This window comes from Haemorhous mexicanus, chromosome 3 (assembly GCF_027477595.1).
Source record: "Haemorhous mexicanus isolate bHaeMex1 chromosome 3, bHaeMex1.pri, whole genome shotgun sequence".
NCBI classification, from domain to species: Eukaryota; Metazoa; Chordata; class Aves; order Passeriformes; family Fringillidae; genus Haemorhous; species Haemorhous mexicanus.
The window spans coordinates 63,797,831-63,818,617 of NC_082343.1; the positions used below are offsets into that span (position 1 = coordinate 63,797,831).

A 20,787-nucleotide genomic window follows, 5' to 3' on the forward strand; every position below is an offset into this window, starting at 1 on the left:
ACATTGAGATCTCGAGGGCATTGCTGATACGTGTGGATAATGAAGTCATTGTAATCAAGTCTTTGCTGGAGACATTTCTACAGCTGAGTCATTTATGCTGACTGATTTTCTTTTTCCTATTTAAAATTTGAATGTCTTCTCATTACAGGCACCTCTTTTTCTTACTTTTATTCATTTTTCCTCTAGGAGTGTGCTGCATCTGTGTCTTTACACAATGCTGTCTTTTTGACAAAATGTGTCATAATCTTCTAATTGATTCCCATAGTAACATAGCCTACTATCACTCAAAAACTAGGCATGTGTCCTGATCCTAAATTGTTTAGAGAGATGACATATTGCAGTTTTGAGACAGCCTTTTTTTTTTTTTTTTTACATATGAGCTGGGCATGTTCTTAACCTTGTTTACACTTTCTGCTGACAATGCTAAAGCTGCACACTGTTCCTTTATTTTAAAGGAAGATAATAAAATGAATGTGGTGGTGTTTCAAATCAAGGTGAATAAAGTGCCACAGTGATGCATAGGATAGAACATCACTATGCAGAAGTTAGCAGTTTTCACTGCTGAAATAATTCCTATTTCAGCACTTTAGGTGGTCACTAACTGCCACGTCACCTAAATTAAATACATTTTAGCCGCATGAGCTTGCAGACTTTGTCGTATCTATGACACAAACTTTATGTATTGGGTGCTCAAAGCTAAAGCAGTAGCTTGAAGTGAGCTTGTGACATACTATTACTGTTTGCAGACCCCAAATTAGAGATATTATGTTGAAATATGTCAGTACCCTACCTAAGCCAGTATTGTGAGCTCACTGTTCAGTTTGCCATTTCTGTTTGTTGCTGTTTTTTTTCCAGTGGCCGATTCTCCAGGTAGTTACCTGAATTTCAATGTTATAGATATTTATTTTTAATGCTTATTTAAAATTGATCCTTTCAGTTTTTCCATTTCAAGTAATAAAAGACAATGAAAATGGTCTTGCAAACTCTCTGAAGAGAGTTGGGTAAATCACTTGACAGCACCTGGTCACCAAGCCATTACTTAGAATGAGTTCTTTTGTTCCAGACAACTAACTCTCTTAATTAAAATGTAACATTTTGTAGGTATTGTGTCTCAACCTCCAGACTAGCAGCTAGTGCCAAATACGGTGCAGTTGTGATAAATTCTATTTTAACGTCACAGAAATAAAGTCTGCATAGGTGAAATTAGAAAGAAAAAAAAAGATTGAGGAAAACCTTTATAGCAGAATTGTAGATCATGAGCTCTTTAAGTTTCTCCATGCAGCCACCATCACTTATGGTCACAGGACAGCAGCTAAGTCAGAATTAGCTTTTGATTGTGATGGAGTTTGGTTTTGGCTTTGGGGTTTTTTTTGTTGTTTTGGGTTTTTTTGTTGGTTTTGTTTGTTTGTTTTTTAACAAGGCAGGCCTGTAGCTACATGGAGCACTTCACTGTAAAAGCCTTCTGATTTGTACATGAAGAAATCATTTTGTGGTGTAATATATCAAAGTTAGCTATTTTTATGAAAAAGTCTGTCTTTTCATCAATACAGTGCCTTCTCCAAGCTAGCTGTAGAAGACAAAGATGGGAGCATTAGAAACTTTCCTATCAGAAAAAAAATTGACAATGTACAATTGTTAACAACATAGAAAATGGGTTAAAATGAGTAAAACTTGATAAACAGAGAGTCATTTTTGTCCACTGGGAAGAAAAAAAGAAAAGAAACAAATAAATGTATTAAGAATATGGTAAATGAGTTAATGAACAAATTGAAAAGCCAACTGATGTCTTGGGGAATTATTAATTAAATGGCCAAGGCTTATGAGAGCTCCAAAGGACTTGCAGCTGGTTGGGTTTTTATTGTGTTAATTTCTCAGCAGCATTTGGCTCTGCAGTAGTGGAGGTGATTGTAAAACTTCTCTATGGTGAGTTATTTTGAGGGCTGCAGATGGTTTAAGAAAGCATTCCTTCCTGCAGCCTCTGCAATGTGCCCTGCCCAGCAGTCGAGCTCATGCTCCTTTATTCTGACGTTTTTCAGATGCATTGTGTCTTTTGGGCAGGAGTAATCTATGGAGCTGATGTATAGTATGTCTGGCTGAGAATAAGCTTGCACTTGTTCTTCTCCTTTGTCACAAGAATAAGGTGGGCTGCTGAGGCAAGAAAAGCAAGTACCACTATGTGGTGTGCAGGCAAGAATCCCATTAACCGAGTCCCTCATGGCAGCATTTCTCATCTGAGGCTGGGTGTGTGTGTGAACTGGGTTGTTAACATTGTCCTGATATAATTTTGTTTTTTGGATGTTCCATGTGAAGTCTGATTGGTGGTTAGGTCTTGGAGCAATGTAGACCTAGAGGTGTGTTTTCAGTAATGCTGAAAAAGAAAATATGCCACGTTCTTGGTTTTTTGGCTTTGGGGTTTTTTCCAGTCTTTTTGCATTTCCTGATTTTCAGAAGCCAAGGACAGTGCTCATCTTCCATTACTGAGCTGTCCTCAATGCGTTGCACAAACTGTCTGAGGTATATTTTGTCTTGGATGTGTTATTCAGCAAAACCACTAAGGACCAAACGACTCATTAGAGATGGAGCATATAGGGTGATAGCTGTGACTGTAGTCTGTCATGCACAGAAGGATAAAATTTAAGATTTTGTTGGAAATTTAAAAATAAACTGCAGAGTGACTGCAGTTTATTTTTTTTTTCAGTGACTTTAAGGTTCATGATACGTCTGCTGCTCATCAGGTCTGTGCTTTCAGCTTGGCATCCTTCAGTCCTCTGCATTTAACCTGCTTTTTAACTTAGCAGAAGAATTTCTTATCAGGCAAGTCGTGTTTTCTGTAATGCTTTCCCCTTAGTTGGCAAAGTCCCCCATTTGTGTTAATACACCTTGTACTGGTGCTGAGGGGTGACGGGTCTTGTCAGGCTACCCTCAGTGTAGATGACAGCCAGGTGTCCTTGTAGATAGGCCAAGTCCAAGATAAACTTATTTGTCTTAAATTCTGATTATTTTTTTTTTTCCTGTCAGAGCAGTACTTCCTTACAATTTTGGAGAGCGGAAGTAAATATTTCTAGTCTGTATTAAAGATATGCCACATGCAGAATGATTTTTGCAAAAATTAAAAAAAAAAGACCGACAAGTCTTTGAGCTCAAAGCCTCCATGTTTTGTTTTTATTTTCAAACCTTTCATGATTCATTTTGTCACTGCCTTCACAACCACATAATTTCTTTCAGTTATACTTCTTTGGAGCCATAGGTATGAGAAACATCTTCTATTTTTCCCCCAACTTAAAATTAAGAGAATATAGAATTTCCTACTGTTACTGTTCTTCATTTACTATTTTCATTCTTCTATTTGTGGCTTAATACTCTTTTTTGAATTAAACTTTTCAGTCAGTACTTCTTGGTAATTCTTTTTTTTTTCTGCTGGATTAACCAGCTTTTAAGACCAAGAATGTTGTTTCCCTGCTAGTACTTGACTGCCATAACTTTTTCTTCTAAATGTCATTCATGTTCTCCAAATTTTAAACAAATATTGCTACTTCTTCTGGTTTTCAATACTTTTAAAAACACATGAATCTCTAGAGCAGTATGTAATCTTCCAGTACACAAAGAGTACTGAAGCAGTGCAGCTCTTGCAAGGAATTGGCAGCCTGCTTCCCCATGCCCTTCTGCCCCCAAGCCATGGATCTTCTGATGCAACTTTGCCACGATATCTCCATGTGCAATCTGGAGCCCAGAGCAGAGGCACACTTTTCCAGAGGTCCAGCTCTTGGCAAGCAGGGATTTACCCCTGACCCCTCTATGCCTTGGGTGTCTAAGATTGCCTGGATGTCTCACACCTTGGGCCCCTGGTCCCACAGGGCTTCCTATGGCAAAAACTGTGCTCCAACGAGGCATAGGCAGTGTGGGTCAGGCACTGAACTTCAGCTGAATTCAACTAGAAAGCCAGAGACCTTGTAAGAAATATGCAGACCTTCTTAAACAGCTTTGCAAGAAACTTCCTAGAAGAGGAAGTGAGTTAGGTGGGAGCTGAGTCAATCTTGAGTCATTTGTGGAGACATTTTTGCTATACTCCCTAGAACAACCAGTATTAGCAGTATTTACATGAGTTCATATTTTTGTTTCTTTGAATTATGACAAATTTTAAAGGAATTTTGTATTTTGGTGACCTACTTTCTTGATAGCTTATGGTGTAATTAAAAAAATCAATTTTAGTTTCTGGGGAGGTGAGGCTGATGTCGGTCTTCCTAGAATGAATGAATGCTTTGTTATACTTGTAAAAATTAAACTTTTTGTTATTAGCCTTGTTGTATGTATTGGGTTAAGCAGTTAATGCTCATCAGCATACCAAGTGTATGGCTTGGTGTGAGACATTTCACAGAGCAAGCTGAACATGCTGTCACCAGAGGGAAGACACAGTGTGTGCATGAGTGGAGGAGACCTGCAAGCTCTCACTGCCCAGCATCAGTGTGTGCAGATCCTGTGCAAGGCACAAGTACAGGATGAGGCACGCACCTGCTCTGAGTGTTCTGTGCTGACCAGACCTCTCCTCCCCCCCTCCAAACCCTCCTGCTATCTACCAAGAGTCTCTTACGAGTGGTACATGTTATGCTCAGCAAAACATGACTCTTGTAGATAAGATTGGAAAATAAGATTTTATCAGGCATGCATCCAGTACCAGCTTTTCCTCCAAAATGGAACAATATGTAGGATTCTGGTTTATTTTTATGTTTTGCTTTGAACTGATCATTAACAGTATACAATTGCCAGTAAGATGGGAATGAAAATACCTTCCTTTGTTTTAAACTTAGGAAGTGTTTAATCTTGAAAGGCAATGTAGTATAGTGTGCATATGTGGCTTGAGAATATTGGAAATTTTATGTATATTAGCTACTATACTAATAACATTAATGACCTTTTCTGGTTGCTTTTTCTGCCTGTGAATGCGTAATTATTTGCATACAATGTTTCATATTAAAAATATGACACAACCACTTAACTGTAGGAAGAGTAGTAGAGGAGGTTGAAGTTGCATGCTTATTCTGGTCATTGGTGCCTAAATATCACACTACATTTAATATACAATGTCATGTACATACTGATGTGAGCATAATGTACTGCTAGTAGCTCAGCAGAATGAGAACTTTGTACTGATGAAATGTCAGTCTTAATTTTTTATTACCTTAGCTGTGGGCATTTTATGTCAAAACCAGAGCTGACCAAATACTGCAACATGCTATGCATGGAAACACTTCCATTTATTTAATATCTTGCAGATGTACAAGTGGTCTTTTAATATAGCCTTTCTGGGATGTTAGTGGCAGTGAAAACTAGAAGGATTTCATCAGATTTAACACCTTTATACACTGGCTAAAAATATAGACAGAAAATGAGTTGATAATTAAACTGGTTACATTGGATAAGGAATGTTAAATTTTGTGCTTAGCAAAGGAAGAAAGGAAACTCACCATTGCAGGGTCTTTGATCAAACTTTTTAGTGTATCTTAAATACCTATTAAAACTGTGATTCTACTGATGAGTTAAACCATCTATGGATTGAAATATTTTTTCATAAGCTATGGTTTAGAACCTTATGGCTTTTCACAGAGAGAGATCATGGCTGAGGAAAGGGGAACTGAGCTCAAGGAAAATTGATTGCTGGGAATTCTGTGTGCCTTAGCCGTATCTCCTCATAGTAATTGAGGCAGGTCAGTTCTTTCTGGCAGAAATAAAGTGCACAGCTCTCCAGTTGGGTTGCAATGATCAAGGCAGGGGGAGTGTGGAGGAACATCACTGTGCTGCCTCACCTGGCTTTGGGTCTGGGTGACTGGGAGCCACAAAATGCATCTCAGTAGGGACCACCTGCATTGGAGCACATTGACAGGGCCAGGCAGGAGGAAAGCTGCTGTGGTGGGTACCTGGTGAGCCTCAGCTTCCTGCAATTCTACCTCTAATCCAGGCTCTGAACAACTTAAGCCATCACCTGGCTGGGCTGAAGCTGAGATTTTATGTTGTTTATAAGCCAGAACAAACTTCTGAGAGGGTGATTTTCTTTAGGGTACTTTTTCATGCATCTCCTTTTATTTTTCATGCCTCATGTAAGAGGTTTTTCATTTTTGGCAGGCTGTCTTCTCAGGGCACTCTGAAACTGGATTATTTACTACAGGTGGACCCAGCTTGCTGGGGTAAAAAAAGCCAGCAACATATACTTCCTTGAAGGATTTAAATTATGTTTTAAAACACACTGAAAGAAAAGTATTGTTGATATGTGTGGTATTTTATATGGGAATGGCAACCAAAACATTAATAATGGCTTTGTTCTATCTTTTTTAGCGACCAATGGTAATTTTTAAACTGTAAAAGTTTCAGGTTGCTGTATATACAAAAGGAAATTGTGATTTCAAATTATAATTGGAGATGTGGTTATAGAATAATGAATGGGAATAATTAATAGAAAGCTAATTGGGTAACATCAGAAAAGTTTATCCTGGTATATTGGGATTGCATGCTTCAGTTGATACTTAGTGTACTTTTGGGATTTCTGCTTGCACCTCACCTCTGGTTCTGATAGTATATTATATTATGAAGAATATTAATAATGCTGCAGAACAATTACTTGTTCATTTGCTAACTGATTAAAATTCATGCATAATTTATTGGAACTGGGAGAGACTTTATAAATAAGTCTCCTTGGCCTCAAGAGCTTAAAAACAAAATGCGTATGCTAATATAAGAATGTGCTTTACTTCTTAACATAAAAACTTAATAGGCAATGCCCTCATTAATGTGAGGTTTTATTTGTGATAATCCAGCTCTTAATCAAAGTGTATACTTCTAAACATAGCCATATGTTTTAGAAGTTTATAACTTGGAGTTGGTAGTGCATCATGCTCATCAATGATGATGTTTTCTGCTGTAATATACACTGACCTTAGAATACATTAGTTGGACATTTAATATGTTAGCTCCACAGCAAATAAACTGCCCTCATTATGGCTAGTTGCATTTCTGATCTTTGATGCAGGTAGGGATCTAAATTAATTCATAAGCACATAGATTGCCAAAGAAGGGTAAAAAGTTAATATTTAATTGAGGTACTTTTTACAGTTTTATATATCCTGAAGCAGAAATGGAAACACTTTGGAGCACTCACCTTTCACTCGGTGAGGAAAAAAATCAGGTCCCATTACAGACACTATAGCATGGCTAAAGATTCCCTGGTCTCCAAACTGAGTGGTTTGAGAAGCAGCTAATTTAGAAAAAAGTCCTCAAGATATGTGCCAAAATCTGGGAAACTTGGTTGCTTATAGAGCTGGTAAATATACTGCTTGGAGCAAGCTGTGATACCTGGAAGGGAAGTGGGCAGAACCAGGGACTGAACTTCATCACGCAGGGAGGATGGGATGTCAAAGGAGGTCCACCACTCCTCACCCAGGCATCATCCCCGGGAGGCAGAATACGTGCAATGCATCTGTGTCTTAACTTCTGTTGTGCAGAATGTAAGGGTCCCCTGCTAGGGAAATCTTATTGTCTGGTGTAAAGAGTTATTTTTAATGTACTGGCCATGAGATCTCCTCTACCTGCTCAGAGTTGCTGATTTGTTAGATCTGCATCACTGCTGTGTGAAACCCCTGTGTGCACTGAATTTAGCATTGTTGCCTAATTAACTGAAACAAATTAGCTGAAATATGAGCCATCTGGAATGAAAATGAACCTTCCGTGTTTATCAGTGAATTCATTTTATTAGAAAAATACTTGTTGCTTGTGAGTGTTTCTTAAAATAAATCATGCTGAGGCAATCTTTCTATGTTAACATTTCTCAGGGTAGGGGGACAACCTCTTTCTGTTTGGTCTGTCCATTACCTTTTTCACTTTGCAGCTGCATCGAAATATGTAGGCAGGGAGAAGCTGATGAGAAGAGGGGGTGACAAAAGGCGGCACACATCCTATTGTTCAAGTTTCGAAATCAGTAATAACTTATAAAGAATAAAATATTATATGTTGTTGCTATGTATCTTTATTTTGTCATTCTCCTGGCAGCTTTGTTCAGTTCTGAGTATTCTGAATGCCTGTAATAGGCATCTGTATCCTTTCCCCTAACTGCATCCAGTGGGTTTCAGATTAAGTGCAGTGATACTAATTTTTAAGGATATTCTGTGCAGGGGTTGTGTATCATCTCTTGCAGCTCTTTCTATATGGAAAGTGCAAATGTGGCTTCAGTCAATAAAAGAAAATTTCAAGTTATTGATATAGTAAATTATATAGATGAGCATAGTTTTTTTCAGAAAAAAAATCTCAAGCAGCAGCAATATATAAATCAGACAGTATTTTGTGGTCTCTAGCAGAGATTTTTAAAAGGAAAATACAGCATTGAGCAGATGCCGGTAGTGCACCACTCACTTCCATCAGCTGAAATTCTCCTCAGATCTTCTTCAATGATGTCAGTTTGAATTTGTTTCTGTGGTTTGGAATCTTTGCTGACCAAATTCTGACAACTTCCTGTGTAGAGAGCCCTCCTCCCAGTGGCTTTTCCAGCTTTTGTTTTATCCCTGCCTTATTTTTTGTCTCCCTTGCAGAGCCGCCTCGGCCAATAGCACCCCCGCAGCTGCTGGGCGTTGGGCCCACCTACTTGCTCATCCAGCTGAATGCCAACTCCATCATTGGGGATGGCCCCATTATCCTGAAAGAAGTGGAGTACAGGATGACATCTGGGACTTGGACCGAGACCCACGCTGTCAATGCACCAACGTACAAGCTGTGGCACCTGGACCCTGACACCGAATATGAGATTCGGGTCCTGCTCACCCGCCCGGGGGAAGGTGGCACGGGGCAGCCAGGACCACCACTCATCACCAGGACCAAGTGTGCTGGTGAGTGTTGCTCTGGAAAAATTACCAAAAAGCCCAAAACTGTTTATTTTATGGTTGAATTGATTGGCAAGCCTGTTGGCTCCAAATAACTTGTATGAGGATTTAAGGATTCCCTTCACACCCACAGGATCCCCAGTAAGGATTTGCTGTGTCCTCTACTTTGCCTGGTCATTGTTCTAGGTTGCTAATCCTTGGAGGGTAGATTAGGGAGCAAGAAGTTAGAAATCTAAGAAAACATTTTGCTTCGCATCACATAGGGAAGGGAACCTCTTGATTTCTGACCTCCTCGTTTCTTCACCTTCGTATTTTCAAATACAGTTTAAGTAAAATTGCACATAAAGCAAATTGCATGGGAAAAAAGGATATGTTTAAGAAACAGAATTGTGGAAAAAAGAAAAAAAGTAGTGTACTTCTGCACAGTTTGTCCTTTCCCAAGCAGTTACCTATGGCCTGACAGAATATCCAAGAACTAAAATACAAATACTAAAATCTCTAGCTATGACTGCTCTCAAGGGAAGTGGTCACAGCAGCAAGCCTGTCAGAGTTCAAGAAGTGTTTGGACAATGCTCTCAGGTTCATGGTGACTCTTGGGGCTCTCCTGTGCAGGACTGGGAGTAGGATCAGATTATGTGGGACCCTTCCAACTCAGGATATTCTTTGATTCTGTAAATTGTAGAATACAATTGAAAATACAAATAGAGCGTTTTTTCTATTTTTGACTTCTATTACCAAAATCATGTGCTGCTGAGCCCTGCAGTTTGCTTCTTGTTTCTCAGAGTGCCCCTACATGGCCAGCACCAAGAAGATTAAACACTGCCAACTTGTGTTATTTGCTGTTCCTTCTAAAGCTACTTTCAGTTATTTTAATCTCAGCTTTCACAAGAAAAAAGATAATACCTATGTCTGATAGTTTCAGGGGAGAAAAATTATAGATTTGAATCTCAGACTGTGAGGAAAATAAGCATAAATTAAATTGTGGGGTTTTCCCTCCTAGTCTCAGGACTTCTAGGGCCTGACAGTATTTTAAAGTTGGCACAGTATTTGATTTAGCAAAGAGTCCTGATAACCATCTATCCACAACTGCATTAAAGTAATCAGAAGGACAAGCTGGAATCTCAGGTTTCCATGTGTCATGTATGTGTATATATATATATATATATATATATATATATATATATATGTGCATATGTGAATCAGAAATATAAATAGTTTTTTTTCACAAGTTGAAGACAGATCTCTGATGAATGAACACTCACTTTGTTTACTTAAGGAAGAATGTCAGGGTCTGGACCAGAAGCCAGGAATTCTAGCTGGCTAGGTCAGTGGGCATGAATTCTAGAAAATTAGAGAATCTTTTTTAAAGTTGCTCACAGTACTGTCAGAAGCTGATACAGGAAGCTGGAGTAAGACCTAGCTGAAGGCACCTTTTGGATTTTATGATTGTATTTATAATTTAGTCTGTCTTTCCAGTGAAGTAGAAAGATCTATGTGTCTATCTCAGTTAAGGTGCCAGTCTTTGAGATCTAAGTAAGGGTAAAGTATTGGTTTATTGCACAGAATTGGCTTAGACATTTGTCTGAAAAAGTAGGAATTGGAAAACTGCTTCTGTTTTAAAGAGGCTGAGCTGAGACTAGCAAATTGAAATGTTCAGGTTGTTTTCATAGCACTTGAAAAAATGTAATTTAATTTACCCAGGTTGTGACAGAATAAAGATTTTTTCTGGGAAAGGAAGTAATTATGTGACATATTTTTAGAAACCTCATAGGGAAAATCATGTTATTGTGGGTGTGTTTTTATTTTTAATTTTTTTTTAACATAACACTCACATGTAAGGCTCCCAAATCTAGTCTAGCTTGATAAAAAATTTCAACTCAATTTAATCCACTGTGGAATCAAGCTGATCAAAAAAATACTTGAGAAGAAAATTCTGAACTTTCTGTGGCAGCATGCATAATTTTAATAATAAAATTTTAAGCTGTTTACCTTGCAGTGAGACGGATTCTTCCTATTTCATTAAAGTGAAGGCTAATAATTGTTACTATTGGCTTCTTTCGCATAGAAGAAGGTGTGTCAGCAAGGGTTTGTGAAGACTGAAATATTGTGTGCATCATCAGGGATGAGTCAGGGACAGAACCAGACTGAACGCCTTGCTGCCTCCTCACCTGTCTGGAAAATGAGGCAGACTTTCCTTTTCTGCAGTGTTCTCCCAAGGCTTCTGGTAGATAACTCCAGGTCTCTGTCAATACTATTATTTTTTTTTGTTGTTGTATATACTTATATTTTGCTTTTAAAAGGCAAATTATAAACATCAAAATTAGTCTCTTCCAAAGAGAAGATTTATAAGAAAAGGCAAAGTAATAATGGAATATCTCACCCTGCAGTATTATCTCTGCTGCTGCCGGTATTGTACCAGTGACTGGCAGGTGATTTACTGTGCTGTATTAGATGACATCTCTGCAGCAATATCTTCTTTCTGGAGTTTCTTCAATTATTCCTAATTCTCATTTCTGACAAGCTCACTTATTTTTCAGACAGATACTCTCTTTTCTGTCAATGCTCCTTGTCAATTTTTTCTTTCCACAAGTTTTACACACATTAGTTCAAATTCTGAAACAAGTTATAATTGATTATCTCCTCAGTATCAGATGGAATGGTGGAAAATAAATAAATTTTTAACATGAATTTTGACTGCTCTCTATACACATTAAAAAGTGTGCATTAGTGGATGTTGATCTGATGAGATTGTAAGGATTAAACTTTGCATTCCAAGCAGCAACAGCAAACTCGCTGAAAAAATAATGAGAATAAGCTATTATTCTGCTCTCTGTTTAATGCTTAAGCAAATATCAGCATTGTTTTCAAATGAAGTTTAAAATACCTTTTCCCCATAATTCATTCAGTATTTATAATTTCATGCTATTTCTTAATAACGTTATTGATCAGTTGTCCTCTGCTTTGCTGGAGATGTATTCTACTCCTCAGTGATTTGAGTGATGATCATACTTACCTCGTTGTCATACGTGCACTTTTATTATTAGGTATTTAGATCATTTTCTGTCTTCCTCATTGCAAAACTAGTGTCTGGTGACTCATTTACTAAATGTTTCCACTAATGCTAAACAAAATTGTTCTTTAATGAAGAGATAATTCTTCCACTAGTTAAGTCCTCTGACAGCCTGTTTGTCTACCCAGCATTTCCCAGGTAATCTTTCCTGTGCTGAAGCTAAAGCATTTTATTAGATGTGTTGTTTTATCAGTCTGTGATTAAAGATAGTGCTGAGCAATCAAATATATGAAACCACTGAGCGTTTTTAAATGGCTGAAGCCTGAAACATCTGAAGCAAAACACTTATTTTCTTCCATTACTTTCTGTAAGAGCCAGGTGTGTGCTTTGTTATTTCCTCTTCTAAGCACCACCCATGATGCTATGACCAAGGCATTTTGTTCTCAGCTCCTGATGCTGAAGGGTACTTCCTCCCCCTCAGTCCTCACAGGGCACCTGGGCTTTATTTCATTCTGACTTCGCCTCTTGCCTGGGGTCATTGCTAAGATTATTCACTTCTCCAGGATTTTAACACCAAAACAAAAGGCAGAGAGTAACACTTTAACCAGAAGTAATCCTTAAGGCTGTTTTCTGTGGCTCTGGGGTGTGTCGTCCTTCCCAGCGTATCCCCTGAGTTGTTTTTGCCTTTCTTCCCTTGAGGGGGGTAGGGGAGAGGGGCAGGGTGTAGAAAATAGGTGATAATCTAAAATTGTCCACTTAGCCTGATTTTTCAGCTCTAAATTAGAAGTTGTTCTCTTAATGTTGGCTGCTGCTTCTGAGTAACAGCTCACAGCTCAGTTTTATGATTAACTGATATTTTGGCGGCAAAGGAGGTCAATAGTTCAGCCTGTCCAGAGCTTAATGTATGTACACAGTGGAATTGCTTGCTCCTACTTTACTGAAGTTCAGTACAAGGTGTGATTTTTCAGAAAAACATGAAGAATTGTAAAAGAGTTGGAAAAAATAGTGCTGTGTGTTTTCATTTTTTTGGTCTCGATAATGAAATGAGTTAGGACGGGGGGAAGCTTTATGGCTTTAGCAGAGCTGAGAAAGGAAAAATATTTATCAATGATAATATTATTATTACTGTTGTCATTATTGTTATTGTTCAGAATCTTTATCAGTCACAGAAACCTGCTATTACTAACAGGCAGCCTCAAGGCACCAGAGCAGGAGATGCTGGCTCAGCGGTGCAATTCTGGCACATGAACACCTGCAGCTGAAGACTTGGGAGCTGGGCTGCTTTCTGCTGCCTTTTCCAGTGCAGAATGTTTATGTACAGTTTCTACATGTATTAATTTCAAAAACAATATACACAGAGTGCAGGATACTGCTGAGTTCTCTTCTAACAAACAAAAAAAAGCAAAGCGTGGAAAAATATTGAAAAACAAAAGGAAGCTCAAAGGCTTTTGATCATTTTCTTGGGATTTATAACAGAGGGACCCCAGAGAGGTTGCCTTTGAGAAAGTGACCCTGCACGGCCATCTGGAGAACTAAAATATTGTTGTGGTTACATAAAAATTGTAAATTATTTTTGAAATGAGTGGGGTGAGAGGGACATTGCAGCATAGAATCTGGATGTGCTGATGTGGGGCGTGCGGAGTGCTACTTCACTCAGTGCTTGTTGGCTTTTACTCTTGCAGAGCCAAGGCAGAGGGTTCAGGGTGAGGACCTGGTTTTGTAGGCTTTGCAGTGCACTGTACAAGAGAATTTAGGATATTGGAATATGAGGCAATGTGTTTATAAAATTGGGTAGAGTCAGCATCATGGGAGACTCCTGAAATATACAGCGCTGAACAGATGAGCTGTGCTCTTCATTAGTGTCCCTTGCAGTAGTGCAACTGCAATTGGTTAAAACTGTAAAAGCTAACAAAAATACAGATGAGTGTGTAATTTTCAACCTCTTTTTTTTTAATGTTGACAGAGAGAAATTTTGACCTTTACAGAAAAACAGCTGTGTTCGTGTTTCAAGCAGAACTTTTATCTTATTTCCCTCAAAGTAGTTATTATTATGGACTTAAAATGTAGCTTCAAGGACAATGTGAATACATTTTGAGTGCTTAAATTATGTGGTTTTATTGCTCATATTTTTGTTGTTTACAGTTTGAATGCATTTTAAAGATAAACTAAAGATTAACAACTTGAAACTGAATTAATATGATATTTTAAAAATTATTTTGCATTTGTCGTTCCAGAAGAGCCCTCATTACACCAATATTTATAAGTTGCTGTTGTTTTTACAAATGTGTTTGGCACTTGTGACTGTTTCTGGGCTTCTGGCCAGGCAGCAATTGGAGCCATTTAAGATCTTGCTATCAGATTCCAAATGCACCAGTCTTGTTCCATATAGGTTTACCAACTGGGTTGTATTTGGGGAGGTGGAGCAGGGAGATATAAATACAATGGACAAAGTCTGGACTGAGGAACTTCATCATATTCCCGTTAAGACTGAATACTAGAATTGTTATTGAGAAGGCATCCTGTAGAAGAGCCATCTGGTTTGGGCCATCATCTGGCAACAGCAACCATGCTCTGCTTATTGTGCTGCGTGCCACTGCTGAGATAACCATACCACATATAGAATCCTAATGATGCTCATATCCATAAGAAAGGACTGTAGTGCATCTGACTTACCTAGCAAGAGACCAGGCAGACTGCCCAGCCAAGTTCTTGTCAGATTGTGTAAATTAAGCATGGTATCATCTTTTTCAAAGGAGTGCAATGCTGATGACTCAGTTGAATTGGCAGTAAACTGCAAGTTCAGCAAGTTCAGACACTGAGCTCCCCTAAATTAGTTTTCAACTTTTTTTTGTTTGCTGTATTCAGCCTTGCTTAGTGTCATTTATATGGTACTTGCAGCTGCAAGTTCCCTCTGTACTAACTGGAAACTTTCTTCCTGCAACATTTTGAGTGCCGTGTTACACAAGGCATGGGCTCCCTGAATTGTCTCATGCTTCATTTTTGGGAAGAATTTTGTTCATGGCTAGTTTTTTATAGTATAGTATCATATTCAGCAGTAAATCACTCTGATGCTCTTCACTTAGAGTTAGTATAGCAGACCTAGGTAGGTGGACTCCTCTAGCATGGCCACCCACATTTCAAAGCCTCTGTTGTATGCAGTGGCCTCTTCTGCCTTCTTTTTGACATCTCTAGCAGTGGGCAGGGAGGGACGAGTAACCTACAGCAAGACATGGTTTTGGTCATTGGCACTTGACACACTGGTCAGTCAAGGGTTTGGTGCAAAGACTTTGGTTAAAGTTACTGCCTCTCTCTTTTGGTGAAGGACACGAGGTCAGGATGCCCCTTCACTGTGTGGTAGAGGCAGGGGGAGGAAAAGGAGCAGCTACCATCACCACACAGAGCTCCCCTGTCTCTCAAGCAATTTCTGCATCTCTTGCCTTACCTTGGTTTGTTTGGTGGCTTTTCCCAGAGCTGAGCCTGCCACGGCACTGAGACAGCCATGATTTATCCAAAGTGCATGTAACTAGTCAATAGATCACACTTCCGAGAGGAGCACTGTCTGTGGCAAGAAAATATATTGCAGTACATTAATCCACAGTGCCCATTCCAGCTGTAAAGGAATGGATGTGGGCAATATTTCATATTGCAGCACTTGAAAGTGCTGTGGGTGCACCCAGGCCAGATAACTCACAGCCTGATTAGAGTTTCTGCAAAGTTGGGGAACTGATGTTAAAAGATTTTTGGTCTGTGTCTGCTTCTTAAAAACATGGCTGCAGGTTGGGATAATCTTTCCCTTTTAGAAGACTGCAGCTCTTTTTTTGAACTGTAACTTCTTCTTTTAATTTCAGCTGAAATAATAATTTATTTTTTTTAGCATGATTGATTCATGTGTTTGATGCTTCAGTTTGGTTTCATAATTAAGGTCTCTCAACTGTTCAGGAATACAATATTAATTTTATAGTGTTTGAGAGCTGGTAAGTACGTAAATAAAACAAACTTTTATGAGACTAGCTTTTATTGTATTTTCATTTATCACTCTATTAAAAATTAATCAGGGAAAATTTTAATAAGGTTTTTTAAAGTTGCTCTGATCATTGCAGCACTAAAATGTTTTGGAAGCATACTAATTTTCCAGTAATTTTGGCACTTTTGGCAGAGAAGTGTGGATTAGATATGGAGGGCTGTGAGTAGCAGGAGTGGAAGGGTGGAAGAGGAAAGCAGTACCAGCAGCTGTGCTGTGGCAGGGGATGTTGATGAAATTTACCAAATGCATTCAATATTTTTCGTCTCCCCCCCTCTCTCCAAAGCCATTACAAAGAGATATCATGTCATTCTTCCCAAAAGCCCTGGTTCTTACAGGCATCAATTCTTTGGGCTTTCTTCTGCTAAAAAAATATTTGATTTTTATTTAATTCTTGTTTGCTTTTTTTATTTTTTTAAACTTTGTTTCATTTTAATAGTGAGCTGCATAATTTTTTTTTTACCTAATTTGAACCTAGACTGCATGAAGCAGAACTGAGTGAATTTCACTCTCTTCACTTTATTTCTCAGTAAATCCTCCTGCTGGTGCTGAGAGGGAGAATGGGCCATGTGATGCTTTTGTATGAAATGATAATGAAATAGCCTCCATTTTAGCAATGAGTTGAGGAGCATATTAAGCATCAATTGATGTCAAGTTACACCTCAGGTGATCAGTAGGTCCAGAAAACTAAAAATGACTTGTCAAGGCTCTTAATGTTACCTGGTTTTGTTTGGTGTTTTCAAATAAGCATCTGGAACAGTCCTAGAAAGGTCCAGATCTCTTGAAAAACAAACATTAAAAATACTGAAGGCTCAGGTTCACCTAATTAAAAGCTTGTCATCTTAACTTTAATTCTGAATAGAATAACAGAACAGCCAATACCAAGCTTGATTAATGAAGAATTAAGGAAGTAATATAATAAGTGATAGTCAACAGATTTATAGAATGCTCTTGTCAGAATAACTTGATTTTTTAAAAATTAAATTACTGATTTGGTTAATAAAGCTGGTATTGTTTTTCTCTAATGCATTTAATTTGATATAAGGCATTTTGATTAAGAAACCAGAATAAAATCAACGCAAATGGAGAAGAACTGGCTTATATGTCTAAAACTGGTTTTATGGATTAATTGAGTAAACATTTCTGTTTGTCCCCTATCAGGAGCAGTTCCATGTAATTTATAAAGAAAATGTAACTATGATAAAGTTGACAAATTACTTAATATTATGAAACTGGTAGAAAAAAAGCCACTTGAAAAAAGACTTGCTTTCTAATTTACAGTGGTTTGAATTGGCTGAATCTTATCTATGTTTCAAGTACAACGTTTGGAGTGCAATGAAAACAAAGTAGGCTGTATGTACAGAGAGGGAAAAAAGATCTGAGAGTCATGGACCATTAGGGCTGAGACTTAGGCACTGGAACTAGAAGAGGTCCTGTAGTCCTTGGCTTGTAAACCACAGCAAAATTTCTCACTCTTTTCTTAGCATTGGAGAATGTTTTGAAGCTTCTGAAGGTGTAATTTTGAAATTGCTTACCAAATTAGTTTTCTTCTGACCCAAGTGTTTTATCCCCATCTCTCCAACCCCTCTCCAAATCTGTGTAGCATCCTGTTCTATGGAATTAAAGGTATGGCATTGCCAAGAGTTTGTTTTCAGGAGGATTAGAAAACCAAAATAAAAAAAATCTGGCAGAAATTTGAAATCTGGAAACAAAATCTTGTTGTTTATATGTGATGTGAGCAGAATTAATACTGAGTTTAGAGACACAGACACGATTTAGGCAGTAATTCCTTGGGGGGTTGAAATTTATTTTCTTTATTTCACATCTCCAAATAAACTGCATAAGCCTTTTATTCCTTTGTATACTATTATTTTTCATTTCAGGTTACCTTTAAAAATTATTTCATTTTATGCATTTTGTTTTTCAGGTCATTAATTGCTAAAAGCTACTTCATTGGAAAAGACAACATGCTAAATTAACATTCAGATAATTAAACATTTCAGATACTCTTACAGTACCATAAGTACATGTTTTGCAGTTTATTACCTTTATTTTAGAGAAATTGTGCTCCATGATCGGGACTGGAGAAAATATATTTGACAGTGTACCTTCTTTTGTCTGCAAAATGAACTCCTAACAATTAGGCTGAAATGTCAGAGCAGGAGCACCCACTGGGAATATGATGTGCTCTATTCTCAGTTCACAACCTGTGGTAGCTTAGACGATTACAAATAAATAATCAGTTGAGTTGTACCCTGTTTCCTTAAAGTAATGACCTTTGAAGACAGTGCAGAACTGCAATTCAAGAAACCTGCTCTCTGTTTATGGCCTTTGGCATAACCTTTGACAAATAAGTTTACTTTGGCATCTCATTGCTGTTTGGAGAGCAGGGTTGACTATGAATGTTTCCCCAGCAATTTTTCTTAAATTTATTTACCTCACATGATTTTTATTTTTTTTCTGAGCAAGCCCTTTTCTTACTTTTGATGTGTTAGCTGAAATGAGATCTTGAATTTATCTGTCTGAAGGCTAAATAACTTGTAATGAGAATCTTATACAGTAAAGCTCATATGTAAGGGCTAAAATTTTTTATTCATTCAGTGATAAGTTTTATCACCGATGTAGTGTCTGTATTCAGACAAGAGCAAGAGCGTCTGTATTAGTGTGACCAAGAGCTCTTTGTCTGTCCATGCAGAGTTGACTTTTGGTGTTGACTTGATATAATAAGAGGTGGATGGGGAGTGTGGGAAGAGCACAACAAACATACTGAATTGAAATCAGGAAGGCCAATTTCTTCCTGAAATAGTTGTTTTGGTTTTTTTCTGCCTTAGCCCTTGTCTGTTATCAGCTGAATAGCCATAATTAAGGATCATGCAAGTTGAGCGTGTTCTTTTTTTCTGTGTGTGTCTGCCACTTCACCTTGATGACTTCTTAGGTTGCCATTACCAAGTTTTCTGTTTCTGATGCTCAGCATTTCATGTTTGGTTTTTCTTGTTCCTTTTTTAACACGACCATACCTCCCCCCCTCAACCCCAGCTATTCCTTCCCTTCAGCCTTGAAACAGAATTTAAAAGTTTAAAGGAAATACGGCTTCTTCTGCCTAAACAGTGGTTGAGGGAACAAATAATATGTTGTAGAAATTATTCATATGCTTGTAGGTTTGCAGTTCATATGGTGATGAATATAGTATAAGAACCTCTACAGAAAAGAAACAAGTAAAAAGTTTTTTAGATGTGGCTTATCTTGCCTAGCAGTACTTGGAAAAGGTGGGGAATGTGTATTTGAAAGACAGGTTAAGATGGCAGACATTTTTCATAGTCACTTAACTGAGGGGCATATTCAGAGCATATACACGTACTTTATGCAATGAGAAAAAACACATACAACAAAACAATTGAGTAGAAATCAATAAACCATGATGTTTATGCCTTTCTTTGAATTATTTAGTCCTGAATTTACTAGTTGTCATGTGCATTAAATTAAGGCAGTTCACAAATGTAGGGTTTTTCCTCCTGTGTTAATTTGATCTGATCCCACAGTGGGGATAAAGGTGCTATCACTCTTCAATATTGCTTTCACAAATCAGCTTACTGTCTCTGTGTTTAAGAAAGGATTTGCAAGTTTAAGGTGGGAATTCTAAGTCTGTACAGTAATTTCTGTGATGGCTCCAGGTGATTTAAAGATCTGTTAGAAATAGATATGCTGTGGGCCCACGGGTGAGGCTTCAGCTGGGCTGCTGCATCTCACAGGGCACAGGTTCTGTGGAAGCCATAATCTTACAGGGCATTCTGGAAGCCTGCCTTGTGGACAGACTTAAACTAGAAAATATCAGATGCTCCTGTTACGCATTTTGTTGTCCTAAAACACTTGGACACTTTACATTATTTCCTCTGTAGACACATGTGCCAGTGTGTATTTTATCCATCTCTGAAGAGCAGCCATTCTGTTCTGGTAGGTCTGTGTAAAGTGCTCAGGTATAATGGGCAGGCTTCTTTCTGCCTGTCTGCACCATAACACAGGCTAGGAAACAAATATGCAGCAATTGTAGTAAAGAACAGTAGTTGCAAAAAACCCCAAAAAACTTATGTAGAAATTTGCAATCTGTTTTTTCAGCCTTGAATTGCACAAAATCTGTCTCTAAATATCCTACTGTTATTCTAAGCATCCTTCTTTCTGTGTTTCATGCTATGCTTTACTCCAGCTGATGTGGATTTGTGGTGGGGATTAAATATAGAACTGACAACTCATGAAGAAACTCTTTCGTCTCTGGTGCTAAAGGTCTGGTTTTTGGAGCAGGGTTTGCTGAGTTGTTTTCTGCACAGAGCAGTTGCTGGTAGTGGAAGCACTGGAGCTTCTGTAATAGAAGTTCCCCTCGGTGAAAATGATGGCATTTAAAACAGATAAAAGTCATTGTATATACATTTTGTTGTTTGAAAATTTAATAATTCAGTAAATTTCTTTGAATTTAACAACATTAGGAGTAGTCCCCTTTATGATAAACAAGAGCATAAAGGAGGACATGGGCCTGGGCACATTGAGATGTCTTGATATTGAGGTCTGAGCATCCTTGCAGAGAGGCAGCATTGGGAAGCAGAGCTCTAATATTGAGCCTCTAATATTTTAATTTAAGAGTCCAGCCTCTAATATTTTAATTTCTGCAAGTAAAGTGTGACTTTTCATCCTTGGTAAAGTGAGGGTCTAGCTATTTAGCAAGGGACAAGGCATAATGCCATCATTGGAGAGATGTATTGTCAACTTGGACAGGTGATATTTAAGAACCCTGAAGAGAGAAATGACCTGGCAGTGTAACAAGACATATCACAAGTGACTGTCTCAGAAAGAATGAGAACAAGACAGACAATTTCCATTACTGCTCAGTGTTAAGGTACTACCATTAT

General features: G+C 38.1%; 1 protein-coding gene across 2 annotated transcripts in view; it reads left to right on the forward strand.

The window, feature by feature from the left end:
- The window catches only part of PTPRK (protein tyrosine phosphatase receptor type K), a 378,847-nt gene that overhangs the window by 210,117 nt on the left and 147,943 nt on the right, over positions 1 to 20,787 (forward strand). For both annotated transcript variants that reach the window (XM_059842131.1, XM_059842132.1), the window contains exon 7: positions 8,571 to 8,864. In XM_059842131.1, the coding sequence (XP_059698114.1) occupies positions 8,571 to 8,864 (294 nt within the window). The remainder of the gene's footprint in view (positions 1 to 8,570; positions 8,865 to 20,787) is intronic.